General features: G+C 38.7%; 2 protein-coding genes across 3 annotated transcripts; both read left to right on the forward strand.

Moving 5' to 3' along the window:
* The first annotated feature begins 397 nt into the window (after positions 1-397).
* Positions 398-3,912, forward strand: ticam1 (TIR domain containing adaptor molecule 1). Its single transcript, XM_081384186.1, has 2 exons — positions 398-598; positions 1,521-3,912. The coding sequence occupies exon 2, from the start codon at positions 1,629-1,631 to the stop codon at positions 3,327-3,329; it is 1,701 nt and encodes a 566-aa protein (XP_081240312.1). The 5' UTR covers positions 398-598; positions 1,521-1,628; the 3' UTR covers positions 3,330-3,912.
* Positions 3,913-4,697: 785 nt separating this feature from the next.
* On the forward strand, positions 4,698-17,632 carry timm44 (translocase of inner mitochondrial membrane 44 homolog (yeast)). 2 transcript variants are annotated; one of them, XM_081383884.1, is made up of 13 exons: positions 4,698-4,739; positions 5,259-5,366; positions 5,451-5,621; positions 8,412-8,492; positions 9,326-9,475; positions 10,686-10,822; positions 11,801-11,886; positions 12,204-12,296; positions 13,126-13,250; positions 13,331-13,381; positions 14,911-15,000; positions 15,676-15,786; positions 16,794-17,632. In XM_081383884.1, the coding sequence occupies exons 1-13, from the start codon at positions 4,710-4,712 to the stop codon at positions 16,911-16,913; spliced, it is 1,353 nt and encodes a 450-aa protein (XP_081240010.1). In that variant the 5' UTR covers positions 4,698-4,709; the 3' UTR covers positions 16,914-17,632. The 2 variants fall into 2 exon arrangements, with proteins under 2 accessions (XP_081240010.1, XP_081240009.1); XM_081383883.1 differs by having other exon boundaries at positions 4,704-4,739; positions 5,259-5,621.
* The last annotated feature ends 794 nt before the right edge of the window (positions 17,633-18,426 follow it).

The raw sequence follows: 18,426 nt of genomic DNA on the forward strand, positions 1-18,426 counted from the left end.
GGGTCTTGTGAATACTTACTATTGAATCTTGACAAAATGTTTTGTTGTTCAAATATGGATATTAAATATGATCATGTTAGTAAGGCATGATAATACGCAATCAGTACTTAATACATAAAAAATACATAGAAATACAATACAATTCTTCATACAAGAACAAATCAAAATATAAAAGCCTCTTCTTAAATTCAAATAAAAGGGACTTTTATAATCTATGAGTCATACATATTTTAAAATGTATGTTAAATAAAATATAAGTATGTTCATTAGACTAGATCAACAGATGTTTTATTCAACACCATCAGTGTCAATTTACCCAGTAATTTTTACTGCCATCTTTTGGTCATCTTCAACTGCTAGTTGCCCTACAAAGTCCACACGGTGTTTACCTTCTTCCGCATTTCACGAGAAAGGGAAAAGTAAAACATTCAGTCTTAAAACCAGTGTCACAAAATGCTTTAGATATAAAACAACCGGGAAATAACCGTTTTTGTGTTTTACAATCAATCAAGTTCAGCAGATTCGCTGTTTCTTCTGCGAAGGTGTAAGTTTTGTTGGCCAGTTCCTGCTTCTGAATTAACGCATAACTATTACAAAGGTAAGTCACACGTTGTTTGTGTTTCATTATAATATTTATGATATGAATTACCCAGCTGACAAAAATATGTTCAAAGAACTAGTGTTCAGAAAAAACGTCATTTCTGAATTTTCTGTGAGCGTTCAGTTTTACATTTTCGTGGTAATGCGAACGTTAAGGTTACATTAAATTTTATCACTCTTCAAACATTACTTTTAAGTTCAGTAGTAACGTTTACAACGGTATGAACGTCCACCTAAAACGTTTCAGGTGATAATAATGTTCCATGAACAATGTATTTAATGTTTTGTAGGCTACTAAAGTTTTGATAACATTATTAAAGACCAGATATTAACTTGCTGGACGTTACTGGAAGAACATTTGTTTATAATTTCGAGAGAATTCGTTCGCTAAAGTTCTGAAAACGTTCCCTGTTTCCTGGGTATGTAGTTCTTATTTATGAATTATTATGTCAACGTCACGGCTAATAGCCATTGTAAAGACTCGATGAGTCATAATATTAGGATTATTTTTGGGTCTTAAAGCCTATTCATACCAAGGACAATCACTAAAGATAACGATAAAGACAAAGTTCTAAACATCATTTTTAATATTAAAGAATAGCAGAGTCCACACACCACAGCTATACCACAGATAATTAATATCGTTGGAATCACTTTCATAATGATTTTATCTAGCTAATGAATGATAAACTTAAACAACAACTGATTAGAATCAATCCTGCTATAACGGGCTCGAGGATTTACAGGACAGAGAGTAATATAGTCATCTTGAATTTTTTCTTTAATATTTTATTTTATTGTACATCATTAATTATACTTTTGGTGCTTGAAAGTGTTGAAATATGTTGATAGTCTATGAAATATTGATATTGAAATATTCAGATTCACTCATAATCAACAACTTTTACTTTGTCTTTCAGCATTCAGAAGCTCATGCTCGCCTAAGTGACTTCAAATTGAATGGAATGACTTGAACATGCCATATGAGTGCATATATTCACATATGATCGCCAGTTCTTGCGTAAACAATGGCAGAAGATGGAGTACAGCTTATGGACAGAGGATTCGCGAATCTCGCCAAGGCGTTTGAGGTCCTCTCCCAAGCTGGGCAGGAGCGATGGTTCAGCCTGACCTTCAAAATGGGTCGCGAACGGCCCGAGAACGGCCACAAACAGCCTGAGGAGCTGGTGCACGCTATGTGCTTGATTCTCCTAAAGCGGAATTTCGATGCGCATGCTAAGCTAACAGCTAACGCCGACAGCAGCATTGGAAGCTACTTGGGTGAAATGCACAAACTACACGGAGAACGTTTGAACGTCGGCCATATTGCTGGTTTTGAGGCTACAGATGCCAAAACGTTACTGGATATCGCAAGAATTTTCGCTATTTTGGTGCAGGAGAGATTGTGCGACGAGTCGCTACGAGATCAAGCGTACCGTGCGGCTCTTGCGTCGAGCAGAACGGCTGGATTGAGTTCTTTAGACATCGAGGAGGAAGTTAAGCAAGTCTGCGGTCCTGATGCTATCGATCAATCCGCCACCGAACTTACTACTTACCAACTGACGTCCCCAGACGCATCTAAGCAAAGCGGTAGCCATTTGGTGACTCAGCAATTAAGTTCGGGCTGCAGTTCGTATAGTCTCGAAATTAGCTCGCCAACTGCTTCGGAATCCAATATGGCCAATAAGCCGTTGAGTTTGCGCACGCCAACAAATAGCGAAAGTACAACCAATCAAGACCAACTACGACGACCAACTACGAATATTCACACGAACAACCAACTACAGACAGCAGAAGTCAATCACGCGACAAATTCAACACAGTGTCTAGACCAAACTGGAAGCTCCCAACTTGTGACATCCCAAAACCCCAATATTGTATTTTCGTCCGGACCAAACAATGCTAACGCTAACGATCGCAAACCACCAATTCAAGCTAACAGTTTTTGCTCTCCATTAGCAAGCCAAAGCGACGTAGAAGAAACATTTTACGCCTTTGTGATCCTCCACGAAGCTGAAGACGCGGACGAGGCGCGAAGACTACGAGACAAACTCGAACTTATAATCTCTGCGTCTGGTGCGACATTTTACGACGACTTCGCCCAACCGGGAAGGTCGACGTTAGGATGCATTGAGGACGCCATCGAGAACTCTGCCTTTACGCTGCTGCTGCTCACGCAGAACTTCCAATCCAACCTCAGCGCGACCACCGCCGATTCAGCAATGGTGAATTCGCTGGAAAACCATCACAAATTGAACTCTGTTATTCCGTTGCTACCTCGCGAGAACAGTTTGCCGCGCAAAAATTTTCCGTTGGTGCTTCGGACTAAGTACCCTCTCGAGGAAAGCAGCAGGATGTTTGAACGCAACGCCTTGAGGGCCATCGCACCAGACAAAGTGGAAAAACAAAGGAAGGTTTGGCTAATCGAACAGCGTAAGAAGAAACTACACGAGGAACGAAAGAGACTGAAAGAGGAGAACGACAGAAATGCGGAACTACAACGAGAGGCTGAAAAATTTGCGCGACTGAAGCTAGAAAGCGAAATGCGGCAGAATAACACGTTTTATGCACCAACTCCGTTGAATGCAGCAATGTATCAGCAACACGGCTCTTGGCAGCCACAATCGTCATGCATCCACATTGAGAACGCGCAGAACGTTATGATCGGAAATAACTCATCTATGAACATTGATCATGTTAAAAACTCAGCTGATGAGTTTGGCTTATAAAGCTGCTGCAGTTTAAAGGGATTTTTTTTTTTCACTAAAGTTAATGAAAAGTCTCTGTGACGGAATTCTTGCTTAAGCCAATCACAACACTCTCTGCCTGTCAGTCTTTTGCATGCTCACATACGGTTGGCTGATATGCTTTTGGAGGCGGGGTTTGGAGAAGGCCTGTTGTTTGAACTTTGCAACATTAATACAAGTGTAATTCATTCATAATTAGGGCTATTGGTATGTCCCATGGTGGTTTATGGTTCTAGATTATTGTATTATTATTATTATTTGAGTCTACATTTACATGCATTTGGCAGACATTGCATTTTAAGGTTTACATTTTACATTCTTAGCAGTTCTCAGTGCTTGCTTTCCCTGCTAATCGAACCCATGACCTTGGTGTTGCAAGCGCCAGCGCTCTACTGTTTGAGCTACAGGAAAGCTGATTTACAATTTGTATGTTGTTAATCACAGTCAAGATTTGCTTTTAAAACTTTAAAGTTGATACAAAATAGGTAAACTGAAAACAAAGTGTCTATAGTGTTACTGTGCGGTAAAGAGGTGTTTTAATAAAATTAATAAAATCATTAATACTACATGACTGTTGTATCATTTACAATTATGTTTTCTCATGACAAACTCTGATAAATGATTCTGTATTCCTGTGCCTGAGGGCTCATTCCTAAATTTCTGAATAAAAACTAAACATTTATATACATATTTTATGTATTTTAATGGGAAAATACAAAAGAAGAAATATCCATCTTGGCTTCACAGACAGTTATAAATGAATGTAAACAAAACATTTAATATGTCAAGATCATGTTTAAGTTCACACAAATAATCAATAATTGGACTGATGGCTAAGTTGGATTGCAAAACCTTTCTGTACACACTTCAATGGATCCAAAAGAAATTTAGATTGGATGGCGTAGATCTAAAATAACCCGATCAAAAGGTAGAAATCTAAGCATGTACACTTGAATCTGATGAATTTTCACAATCGGATTCAAAAATACCATGCGTACACGTAGAGTCCTGTGATGTGTTTATGTTCACATGAATTTGTAAGTGGAGGAGACTCTTGAGTTAAAATTATTTTATTATGTGAGGCATTACATTGCAATCACATCACCTGTTTTGGTCTTATTAGATTACTGTAGTACAACAAATCAAATTTAATTAAATGAAAAAAAAAAAAAAATATATATATATATATATATATATATATATATATATATATATATATATATATATGTAATATTAAAATATATACTTTGTGAGACGTCAGATAACAGGCGTCTGTTGATTGGCTGCTCCCTGACGTGGCTCCTCCCCCGGAATTGCGTCGCAAGGTCAGCAGCCAAACGGGTCACTCGCAGCGCTTCCAAGATGGCGGCCTCCTTGTGTCAGTGTTACCAGGTGAGTTTCTCATTTTAACCTTTTAATAAGCGGTTATCAACGGCGCGATCAATATCTTCACGATTAGCGTACGGTTCGCTATTAAAGCAACACGAGCGCGCGTTTGATTCTCTAGAACTATCATGTGTTTAGTGTAGAAATGTAAAAAGATTATCTAGTCATGCTGATGAAACATGATTCTGGCCTTGATGGAGCATTAAATATCATAACATAACTAATAAAACTTTCTAAAATAACATTATTTATGTGTAAATCACTAAAAAGCACCAATCAGGTATTCATTATTGTGTTTATACCCCTTAACAATAAAATCCCATAGTATCACCATGGTTTTTGGTCATGTACTATGGAAATACCATGGTGTTCTGTGGAGTGCCATCTGAAATATGAATAATGCATGTATAACATCTTGTTTGTAAGTGACATCAGCATCAGATAACACACCTGAGCATGTCTTTCTGGCGTTTTTTCTTCATAATTATGTAATGACTTTATTATTATGCATGTTTTTGTGCTCAGCTTTGTGTCAGGAGAAGTCCTGCACTGTTAGTCACTCGTCAGTATGCAGCGTTATACGACAGAGCTCACACGTATAGGATATGTGGCCCGGCGGCCAGTACGGCACAGGTGAGTGTGGCATGGCAGTGGGGTTTTTTAGGGGAGATTTGGGGGTTTTCCATGTTTTTCACACGCGCGTGTGATGATGTGCAGGCCAGGTTTATGTCCAGCGGCGGTCGGAAGGGCTTCCTAGGAGAGTTTCTGGACAATCTCAAGCAGGAACTGGGCAAGAACACTGAGATGAAGGAGAACATCAAGAAGTTTCGCGAGGAGGCCAAAAAGCTAGAAGAATCTGAAGCCCTCAAGCAAGCCAGGAGGAAATATGTGCGTATATGAGTGTTTTATGTTGCATGTTAATTAACTAGGGCTGTCAATATATTAAAACACGTATCGTGAAATTGAGCATACACCATTTATCTGGTTTAACACATTTATTTTGTCATCATTTGCTATATCCAGCAAAAATCAACCATCAGATTGAAGGGCGATTCACACAAAACTGTATTTTCTGCAAGGTTTTTGTTAGTTTTTTTAGGTAAATTTAGGTGTTTTCCAAAAAAGGACACTTTAATAACCAAATGATATAAGGAGTCCATATAATTCATTCATTTATGCACCCATGAAAACAAAAAAACATTACAGAATTCACAGTGTATAGACCTTATGTCTTTTGACTTCCGGTCTGTATTTTCAAAGCGATCTTGCGTATTTATGAATGAACGGCTCGTTTTAAAATCTTCCCGGTCTACTGACATGTCATCTGCTTTAAACAGTACAATCCTCATGATAACTTTCGTTAACTTTACATTAAGTAAATCCACTTAAAAAGCTAATTACTCCTGGACAGCAGCGCCATTGAAATATACAGAGCGACCGCAAAAACGGACGTTCAAAGACAATATTCTAAAGATGGCGGCGCCCTCGTTTCTCTGGCGCATAAGGTCTATAGTATGCGTACAGTGCAAAAGCAGAGCTGGTTTACATTTTAGACAAAAAAAAAACCTAAACCAACCACCTGGACATGACCTAGCATTACTAAACACAGCAACATACACACGAGTCATGACAAATAAGAACATTATCCTCAATAGTGTTGTCAGAAATATTGATAATTCGATGTGTACCGATACTGAAATATCTGAAACGGTTCCAATACTCCTTTTCTGCAGTATCAATACACCGATTCCAGCTGCGTGTTCACTCTCTCTTCTCTCCGACGGCGAACTGACACACACCCGCCTCCTCTCACTCACTCGTCTCATTCGCTCCGGTTAAATGGTGCTTGTATTGCGCATTATTTTAGTCATTCTCGCAGGTTTCACACTCACACCGAAACTGATCTATATAAGTGTCGCTCTCATAAAGCCGCCTCTCAAACAACTCGTGAGAACCAAAATTACTTTTTTTTTTTTTCATGGCTTATTCAGGTAAATACAGTGAATTTTGTAACTGGAATAGTTGAGTAGTAGTAGTTCACCCAAAAATGAAATTTCTGTCATTAATTACTCAACCTCATGTCGTTCCAAACCCGTAAGACATTCGTTCATCTTCATAACACAGATGAAGATATTATTGATGAAATCTGAGAGGTTTCTGATCCCAGATTGGCAGCAACGTCATTGCAACTTTAAAGGTCCAGAAAGTTAGTAAAGACATCGTTAAAATAGTCCAAGTGACTACAGTGGTTCAACCTTAATGTTATGAAGCGACGAGAATACTTTTTGTGTGCAAAAAAACCCCCCAAAATAAGACTTTATTCAACAATTTCTTCTCTTCCACAACATTCTCTTACGCTGTTGACATTATGTGTGTGCCTCCTGGTTCTACGCCAGAACGCCAGCTCACTATTGGCCAACGCTGGTCACATGGGCACTGGCTGAATAATTTTTGTAACTTTAAATGTATGTTAATTTTTACAATATAAACGGTCCAGAGTTATTTTACATTTGATCACTTTCACCTGAATAGTACTGTTAGACCCACCTGAAAAACTTAAAACGATGCTTATTTCATTTGTCGCTTTATTCTACTGCGTTTATTTGTGCTGTCGTTTGCAATTACTTCATTTGTTCTTATTTTATTACTGACTGTTAACTTGTATTTTTTGTGCTGTGCTATATGTAATGTTACAATTAAAATTACCCAAATTATCAACAAAAAAAATGAGTTATGATAACAAATTATCTGAATGGCGTTATGTATATGGCAGTTTTCCTCATGGTATCGAAAATGGTATCGAATATCTATTATATCGAGGAAATTCAACACTAATCACGGTTTGTTTGCGCATCAATATGGACTCGCGCGCGCTAACTGTACGTCACCGCAATCGTCTTTACCTTGATTACAATCTGCATCCATCACAACTTTACTAGCAAAGTAAAGAAGTTTGAAATCAAAAAAAAAAAAAAAAAGGTTTTCGTATTATCTGGTTTCCATTCAGCGATGTTCGGTTCAGTCTGTATTTCACACAGCGCGATGGGCGAGGACTCGCGCTCTTCAGAAACAACGACAGAGCTCGTGTTTTAAAGGTAAACACACACTTGAAATGAATAATTCACTGAAAACTGGCTGAGAGTCGCTGTTCTCTCGATCATATCTGATGTAATCAGCCTGGGATTCTTTACATTGTCGCTGATTGTTTGAATGAATTCACTTACTGGATCGTTGAACTGAAAGCTTTCCCGGGGTTTAGTGGCTTAAACTGCGTGACGTGAATTATGTAAATGAGGCAATTATGCATTTTATTCAGTTTAGCGGCTTAAAATCTGATCGCTGATTACTGACTTAAAATGTAATTTTTCCATTTCCATGTATTCATTCTTATAGCGCAGTTTAATGCAACATAAGTTGTCCAAAGTGTTTCTTAATAAAAAATAAATAAAAATAAACACATAGAGATAAAAACATATAGAACCATATGAAACAGACACAGTTGCAATCGAAACCCCTTCATGACTTCTAAGATCATCTAACTGCGTGATGTGAATTATGTTAATGACGCAATTATGTATTAACATTGACAGCCCTAATATTAACATTACTGTGGTTATAAAACAGCTGAATGTCCCCTTGTGAAATTGTGCTGAATTGTGTTTTTGTTGCTTCTTCCAGAAAACCATCGAATCTGAAACAGTCAAAACCTCTGAAGTGTTGAAGAAAACTCTGGGGACGCTATCAGAGACAGTGAAGGAGGTGTGTGGGAATTACTGCCGTTTCCAGAACATCTTGACATGCACTTTGTCTCATTTCAGAGGACATTTATATATTTATATTTAGTGTTTTCATTTGCATAAGTGCTGAATGTTACATTTCTGCAGAGTGTTTACGCTGCAGAATTGCGATGTTCTGCGAAGGATGACATTTTGTTCTGATTTTGTGTGGAAAACACTTTTTTTTAAACTGCAGTGACTTGCATAACTGCTCAGAGTATGCTAGTAATGTGATGAATGTTGGGTTATTGTGCTGTCAAACCAAAATTTATTCAGACACCTTCAACATTTCTTACATTATCACAGTTTATTCGCTATAGTTTATAAAATGGTAATAAAATATGACAAGAACTCAGTTGATATTTGACTGGTTTTGTCTATCCTTCTGTTAGACTGTCTCACACATGAATTATGTTGAAAATCTGACAGCTGTTAAATTTAACTACACAATTAGATAATACCAGTTTAGCTCAAGCAATGCTTCATTCTGTTCAGTCTGTGTGTTAAAAGAGCATTAGCAATTAAAGAAAAAACACTTCAGCAAAACATGATCAGGTCAAAGTGTCTGAATCATTTTTGGTCTTAAATGTTTACTGGTAGTCACTGTATGAAGAACATTTGGGTATAATATGTCACAGTTTACTTATTTTGCTATCCTCACATAAATGAACTATAGTGTCCTGCACACACTAGTAAAAAGTATATCTGGTGTCTGAATAATTTTTAGTTTGACTGTAGTTCATATTTGTAACGCAGGGATTAACTGGACATATTTCTCTTACAAAATGCATTCTGATTGTGTGCGTTTCTCCTCAGGGTCTGGAAGAAGTGGGTCGCTCGGACATCGGAAAGAAGATCAAGGAAGGCATGGAGGAGGCTGCTAAAACAGCCAAACACTCGGCAGAGACGGTGTCTAAGGGCGGGGAAAAACTGGGAAAGACCGGAGCGTTTCGGGCGATCTCACAGGTCCCTACAGCCACGAGTCTTGGGTTTCTGTCAATTGAGATGCACCGATACTAAATTTCCCACCGATTATTCAGAATGATCTCGCATGATGGTTTGATTTTTCTTAAAGAAACGAAATCTCTCCCAAATAATGCTGCAAACCAAACAGGGAACCCTCTCATTTGGTACACTGTAATATTAGAGATTACAATCAACAACAGAGCTATTAATATTCAACTGCTATTTATTTCCAGATATAATATTTACACTCTAATTAAGCTGAAATGTTTGAATACAACTCGGGTAGTTTTTATTACACTTTTTCATGGCAAATTTATTCAAACATACATATATAATTAACAGTAAATAAGCTCTTCTCTAGTGTTTTTATAGATAACTAACAAACTATGAACACTGGATAACTCTCCTGAGGTGAATGCAACATTTAGTGATATTGTTCTCAAGCTGTTTTATTGACATCTTTCTGCGGTTGAAACACAGATTGAGTGATTAAATGAGACACAATACAGATTTTGGTAAGTTATTCTGTATCTTTCAACATACCTTCTGATGTTCATGCATGTTTTTCTAGATATAACTTGTATTAAAGTGGAAGAAAAGACTCTTGAACTGAAGCGCTATAGCGATCTAACGCCACATTTAGGAAGCGTCAAAACACCATTTATTGTGTGAATTTCGTGATAAAATGGTGAGAATGTAAAAGCTGATATTTAGTTTCTTATTAGAAGTAACAGAACACAAGCTTTTTGTGATTATTGGACGAGAGGAGCTAAAAATAATGTTTGATGTGGGGAAAAAACGTAGATCTGGCAACCCTTGGCTTGAACTACGGATGATTCAGAGGGTCAAATAAAGCCTGCATTAACGTCGCTATTTTTACTCTATTAAAGCGTTATTGTCGTGTTAACCTAAATTCAACACACGAGAGATCTTCTTCACACACGTTTCACACCCTTTTGATTGACAGGATATAATCGGCACTGATCATCGTCTGTTTTTAAACAATCGGCCGATAAAAAAAATAACAGGCCTAGCTTTTATCGCTCGATACCGATTATTGGCCGATTCATCGGTGCATCTCTAGTTGTCAAATCAAATGCTGTTTATGAGTTTTCTGATGTTTCTATGTTGTGAAAGTGGATGAAATGCACCCTTTCTGAATATGTCGATAGTTTCAGCTCTCACGCCTCTTGATCTTCGCTGTGTTCAGGGTGTGGAGAGCGTGAAGAAAGAGATCGGTGAACTCGGACAGAGCGGCCCGTACCGGCCGCCCAGCAGACTGAGGAAGAGGAGCGATTTCTCATCCAAGACAGCCGGCGCTGAAGACAGAGTCTTCGAGGCCAACGAGTAGGTCTAGTATGACGTCAAGATGTTTATTTTAAGAAGAATGTATGTTGTATATCAATGTCAAGTGTAACATGTATACATCAAGTGTATAACTCTAGATAATTTAAATGACTTTTTTAGTGTTTTGTCCATGTCTTTCTTTCTTCAGTCGAAAAGAAATTAAGGTTTTTGAGGAAAACATTCCAGGATTTTTCTCCATATAGTGTCTTCAATGGGGTCCAACGGGTCAAAGGTCCAGATGTGAGTTTCAGTGAAGCTTCAAAGTCTCGACACGATCCAGCCGAGGAATAAGAGTCTTATCTAGACAAACCAGCGGACATTTTTTATAACAAACATAAACATTTATATACTTTTTAACCACAAATGCTCGTCTCGCATGTCCACGACTTCACACACAACATAATCACGTTGGAAAGTTCAGACGGTAACCGGATGTAGGCAGAAAATGTAGAGCGAAAAACTTTCCCTTTCAACTTCAAAATCATCCGACATCGTTGCTTTACCTTTTATTTTTCTTTTGTAAATGCCGTTTGACTTTGCACATTCGCTTTATAAACACTAGGTCGGTTCTTTCTCCTACGTCACGCTTGACCTTTCAACATGATTACGTAATGTGTGACGCATCGTAGAGCTAGTGCAAGACCAGCATTTGTGGTTACAAAGTATATAAATGTTCATTTGTTATAAAATGTCCGCTGGTTTGTCTAGATAAAACTCTTATTCCTCGGCTGGATCGTGTCGAGACTTTGAAGCTTCACTGAAACTCACATTTGGACCTTCGACCCGTTGGACCCCATTGAAGACACTATATGGAGAAAAATCCTGGAATGTTTTCCTCAAAAACCTTCATTTCTTTTCTACTGAAAGAAAGACATGAACATCTTGGATGACGTGGGGTGAGTATTTACTCAGGAAATTTTAACTCTGAACTGAACCAATCCTTTAATAACATCCTAACGTAGTGGTTTTCTCTTGAAGGGAGGCGATGGGTGTCGTGCTTCACAAGGACTCTAAATGGTATCAGCAGTGGAAGGACTTCAAGGACAACAATGTGGTTTTTAACAGTGAGTTGATCTGCAGTGCACATGATTGACCAATAGATGGCGCAGAGATCTGCATGTTCACTTCTGTTCTGGAGCGGCTCTGGATGTTAGATGGTAATTGAAGAGTTCACTGCATCAATTAGAGCCTTGTTAAGCGCAGTGATAATGAGGCTCAGTAACGAGCACCGTCGGCTCCCGCTCCCTTCATGATCAATGTTTTCCAGAGGAAAGGCTGCGTGTTGCTCACACCATGATGTGAGATGTTTGCTTTAGCGTGGGGTGGTTGTGCTGACAGTGTGTGCTGTTATTGAGCTGAATCTGTGCTTTTCTCCTCTCAGGGTTCTTTGAGATGAAGATGAAGTACGATGAGAGTGACAACGCCTTCGTCAGAGCGTCACGCGCCGTCACTGACAAGATGACCGACATCATCGGTAGAGACACCACTGCATTTATGCTTACTCTTCCTTATAGATGGATGGATGGATGGATAGATAGATAGATAGATAGATAGATAGATAGATAGATAGATAGATAGATAGATAGATAGATAGATAGATAGATAGATAGACGGACAGACAGGTAGAGATGGATGGATGGATGGATGGATGGATAGATAGATAGATAGATAGATAGATAGATAGATAGATAGATAGATAGATAGATAGATAGATAGATAGATAGATAGACGGACAGACAGGTAGATGGGTGGATGGATGGATGGATGGATGGATGGATGGATGGATGGATGGATGGATGGATGGATGGATGGACAGACAGGTAGACAGATGGACGGATGGATAAATGGATGGATGGATGGATGGATGGATGGATAGATGGATGGATGGATAGATAGATAGATGGATGGATGAATAGACAGACAATTGGATGGATGGATGGATGGATGGATGGATGGATGGATGGATGGATGGATGGATGGATGGATGGATGGATGGATGGATGATGGATGGATAGATGGACAGATAGACGGACAGACAGTTAGACGGATGGATGGAAGGATGGATGGATGGATAGATGGATAAATGGATGGATGGATAGATAGATAGATAGATAGATAGATAGATAGATAGATAGATAGACGGACAGACAGTTAGACGGATGGATGGATGGACGGATGGACGGACGGACGGACGGACGGATGGATGGATGGATGGATAGATAGATAGACGGACAGACAGTTAGATGAATAGATGAATGGATGGATGAATCTCCCTCATCATAACCGTCCTCTGCTCTTCTCAGGCGGTTTGTTCTCCAAAACCGAGATGTCGGAGGTTCTGACTGAGATCCTGAAGGTAGATCCGAATTTCGACAAGGATTCCTTCCTCAAGCTGTGCGAGAGAGACATCATTCCCAACATCCTAGAGGTGAGGGACAAAAATCCCAGCTTACATCGCTCCGAAAACATTGAAAGAATATTCATGATGAACATTCGCTCTGTTTGTAGGCCATGATCCAGGGAGAACTGGACGTGCTGAAAGACTGGTGCTACGAGGCCGTGAGTGTCCCGGGAAAAAACATCCCTGCTGTTTTCTAGACGTGATTTGGCTCTTAAAGGGATAGTTCACCCAAAAATGAAAATTAGCCCATGATTTACTCACCCTCAAGACATCCTAGGTGTATATGACATTCTTCTTTCAGACGAATACAATCAGAGTTATATTAAAAAATGTCCTGGCTCTTCCAAGCTTTATAATGGCAGTGAATGGGTGTTTCTGTTTTGATGTCCATTAAAGCGCATCTGTCCATCATAAAAGTGCATATATGATGGACAGATGCACTTTTATGCTGGACAGATGCACTTTTATGCTGGATAGATGCACTTTTATGATGGATAGATGCACTTTTATGATGGATAGATGCACTTTTATGATGGATAGATGCACTTTTATGATGGACAGATGCACTTTTATGATGGACAGATGCACTTTAATGATGGACAGATGCCCTTTTATGATGGATAGATGCACTTTTATCATGGATAGATGCCCTTTTATGATGGATAGATGCACTTTTATGATGGACAGATGCACTTTTATCATGGATAGATGCACTTTTATGATGGACAGATGCACTTTTATCATGGATAGATGCACTTTTATGATGGATAGATGCCCTTTTATGATGGATAGATGCACTTTTATGATGGATAGATGCACTTTTATGATGGACAGATGCACTTTTATCATGGATAGATGCACATTTATGATGGATAGATGCACTTTTATGATGGACAGATGCACTTTTATCATGGATAGATGCACTTTTATGATGGACAGATGCACTTTTATGATGGACAGATGCACTTTTATCATGGATAGATGCACTTTTATGATGGATAGATGCACTTTTATGATGGACAGATGCACTTTTATCATGGATAGATGCACTTTTATGATGGATAGATGCACTTTTATGATGGACAAGATGCCCTTTTATGATGGATAGATGCCCTTTTATGATGGATAGATGCACTTTTATGATGGATACATGCACTTTTATCATGGATAGATGCACTTTTATCATGGATAGATGCACTTTTATGATGGATAGATGCACTTTTATCATGGATAGATGCACTTTTATGATGGATAGATGCACTTTTATGATGGATAGATGCACTTTTATCATGGATAGATGCACTTTTATGATGGATAGATGCACTTTTATCATGGATAGATGCACTTTTATCATGGATAGATGCACTTTTATCATGGATAGATGCACTTTTATGATGGACAGATGTACTTTTATCATGGATAGATGCACTTTTATGATGATAGATGCACTTTTATGATGGATAGATGCATTTTTATGGACATCAAAACAGAAACAGCCATTCACTGCCATTATAAAGCTTGGAAGAGCCAGGAAATTTTTTAATATAACTCTGATTGTATTCGTCTGACAGAAGAAAGTCATATACACCTAGGATGACTGGAGGGTGAGTTAATCATGGGGTAATTTTCATTTTTTGGGTGAACAATCCCTTTAAACTTGACTCTCTAACACTGGTTCTGGTTTCAGACGTACAGTCAGCTGGCTCACCCCATCCAGCAGGCCAAAGCCATGGGCCTCCAGTTTCACTCCAAGATCCTGGACATTGATAACATTGATGTGAGTACCGAAGGAAAAAAGACACATGATATTCGTCTGCTGCATCTTAATGGCTCAGTAACTCCATCAGAGCGTCCGGATGGACGTATAATGCAGAATCATCAGACGTGAGAGCATCTGATTCCATTATGACATATAGTCAAACCAAAATGTATTCAGACACCTTCAACATGTCTCACGTTATTACAGTTTATTCGCTATAGTTTAGAAAATGGTAATAAAACATGACAAGAACTCAGTGGATATTTGACTGGTTTTGTCCATCCTTCTGTTAGACTGTCTCACACATGAATGATGTTGAATATCTGTCAGCTGTTAAATTTAACTACACAATTAGATAATACCAGTTTAGCTCAACCAATCACCAAGCAATGCTTCATTTTGTTCAGTCTGTGGTTGTAAAAAGGTCGCATTAGCAATTAAAGAAAAAACACTTCAGCAAAACATGGTCAGGTCAAAGTGTCTGAATCATTTTTGGTTTATAAATGTCACTGGTAGTCACTGTATGAAGAATTTCTGGGTATAATATGTCACAGTTTACTTTATTTTGCTCTCCTCACTTACATAAATGAACTATACTGTCCTGCTTTAAATAAAAAAATCATAAATTATATCTAGTGTCTGACTAATTTTTGGTTTTAATGTATAAAAACTCCTGTTTTGTTTTCTCTGAAGCTGGCGATGGGGAAGATGATGGAACAAGGTCCCGTTCTCATCATCACCTTCCAGGCTCAGCTCGTGATGGTCATCCGTAACATGAAGGGTGAAGTCGTGGAGGGAGACCCGGTGAGTAAGCGACTCCTAGACATTAGTGCATTCGAAGGTTGTGATTCACCTCCTATGATCTCACTCTGGGCCGTCGTGACTGTACAGTTCTCAGGGTATAAATCTGTTAAAAGGCCGACTGAAACGGCACACCAGGGATGTTTTCACATTAGAAGCTTGTGGTTAATTATGGCAGTCCGCTGCCCTCGAGCCATTGAGTTCAGACAGTCGTGGATATTAGAAACGCTCTTTTATTTCCAACGCTGAAGAAGACGGCTTTAACCCTTTCACACGTAAGCCTAAAATATTCTAGCTGACCCCCCAGTGTGAGTTTTTCAAGGCGAACGTTATTTAGAAAGTGGCACTTTATTGGGGATAAATGGTGACGCGCCATTGCTTGTCACGTGACACACCGCAGCCACAATAGTGCATAATCTGCTTTTATGTAATTTTTACCTTTTTTATTCAAAATATTCACAAATTTGTTAGCTATAGCATGAAATATTCCGATTGTCAAATATGTGCAAGTTGATGTGTTTTGTTGTTCACACATCTTTATAACGATCGCGTTAGTTGAGCTGTATATGCGTTAGTTTGTGCCGTGTTCAGAGAATCAGATCAGTTGGATTTATAACACGTCAATACATCCACTTCTCCCGAAATGCATGAAAGTAAGTGGCCGGTGAACTGGGAGAAGAATAGAGTTAATTTTAAAGTTACTTACACAATGTGTATCTGATATGAATAAAACATGTCGTCCTATTATAATGGAAAGGATTATTATTGCCGCCTCTATAGACATCCGTGTGTATTTTACAAACTCAAATTCATTGTTTTGCGTGTACTTATGTGTATTTAAATGTCTGAAACCTAAAATAAACATTGTGTTGTTGAAAACACTGAATAGTTGTGATATATGACAAGCGCTGAGTTGAATTCAGCGGTTGATCACGTGATGCACTGACCGTTCTGATCACACCGGTGGGTTAATGAAGTTCATCCATTCATTGCATTTGCCTGTTTCACAGGATAAGGTCCTGAGGATGATGTACGTTTGGGCGTTGTGTCGAGATCAGGACGAGTTGAACCCCTACGCCGCTTGGAGACTCTTAGACATCTCTGCATCCAGTACTGAGCAGATCCTGTAAAGATGGTTGTACAGAGGGAACTCAGGGGGCGGGGCCTAGCCAGGGGGCGGAGCCACACACATCCACTTGTTTTACATAACTCCGCCCCTGTGTTCTTCCAGAGCCCTTTCACAAACCCTGACTCGACCGTGGGGTTGTTCGAGTTTGAGACAAAATGGCCGACGTTTGGACTCGCGCCATTGGACCGAAACCCCATCAGTCTGAAAGACTGATAGACTCATTTTTTTTGTTTGTGTGTACTGTTTGTCTAACTGTTCTGGAAGATTATGTCGAGTGGTTATCAAGTGCCATTCTACACAGCTATTAGTAACAATGTTCAATAATAATTATAATAAAAGTACTTTATTTATATTGGATTGAATCTGAAGATAACCAGACCTCCCCACCGACTTGAAACCCACTGGCTGCCAATAGCAGTTCAACATATTTATTAATGATTTGTTCCTGATAGCCAGTTTGTGTAGTTTTATCAATTGCAGACTATATCTTTAAGGTCGGAAGAGTTTGGAAGAGTTCAACGGATTTATTAAGCCATCAAATAGTCTTTTATTAATTTCCGCCTCATGTGGGGCTAAAATAGCAGCTCGTCTTTAAAAAAATTACAGTATGTCGAGTATCGTATATAAAGGAGTCGCTGGTTGATGTAGAGCTTGATTATCTGGATCAAAAACATGAAATGTATATTATTAAAATTATTCCATGCTTCACCACTCACCATGAAAGATGTGCTGATATGTTGATTTATTTCAATCAGGTGTGTAGCTTCTTACAAAAATTAGCTTTACTGAAATTTAAGTGATTGCTACTTACAAAAACTAGCTAGCTGAAATTAAAGTGTATATCGCTACCTACAAAAAATAGCAAACTGAAATGAAGGTAAATAGCTACTTACTAAAACTAGATAACTAAAATTAAAGTGTATATCGCTACTTACAAAAATTAGCTATCTGAAATTAAGGTGTATAGCTAGGCCTAGTTTTTGTTTGTAGCATTATTGCAGTTAGCACGTTTGTGTAAGTCACTTTGAAGTGTGACTAACTACTGTTTAAAAGGTTGCTTGACTCTATTTAAACTACTGTTAATCGAGTAGATTGTAGTTCGACAAGTTATAATTTGAAATCTGACAATTAGTGTTAAAGTTTGTTAACAGTATGTAGCCTAAACTTACATTGGACTAGAATGTACACTGCTAATTCACTTTAGCGGCTAATTTAGCTGGCAGTATTTGGCTATTTAGAGTGAGAAAATGCTGTTATGTAATGTGTTTCAGAGAATTGTTCTCTTCAGGTTTCTGTGGGTTGATTCTCACCAACGTGCCGCGCTTGTCCATGAACGTGGGCGCGCCGTTTCGACGCGGTCAGATTTATTGCCTGGGCTCTGGAAACGCGGAGAAAGCCTGATAAACAGGTTTTCCTATTCGTTCATCCATTCATTCATGCTGTGACAACCGCATCTGTTTCGTGATGGATCTCCTTTGCTTGAGGAGACCGCTGAGGTGTGCACTTGTCCTGAA

The sequence above is a fragment of the Scardinius erythrophthalmus genome (assembly GCF_964197995.2).
Source record: "Scardinius erythrophthalmus genome assembly, chromosome: 14".
Lineage (NCBI taxonomy): Eukaryota > Metazoa > Chordata > Actinopteri > Cypriniformes > Leuciscidae > Scardinius > Scardinius erythrophthalmus.

Excerpts from the sequence above, each read along its gene's own strand:
- timm44 (XM_081383883.1), top strand. The coding sequence starts at position 4,710 with ATGGCGGCCTCCTTGTGTCAGTGTTACCAG. Across the intron at positions 9,476-10,685 it reads CGTTTCGGGCGATCTCACAG|GGTGTGGAGAGCGTGAAGAA; the intron begins GTCCCTACAGCC and ends CGCTGTGTTCAG. Across the intron at positions 13,382-14,910 it reads AAGACTGGTGCTACGAGGCC|ACGTACAGTCAGCTGGCTCA; the intron begins GTGAGTGTCCCG and ends TTCTGGTTTCAG.
- ticam1 (XM_081384186.1), top strand. The coding sequence starts at position 1,629 with ATGGCAGAAGATGGAGTACAGCTTATGGACAGAGGATTCGCGAATCTC.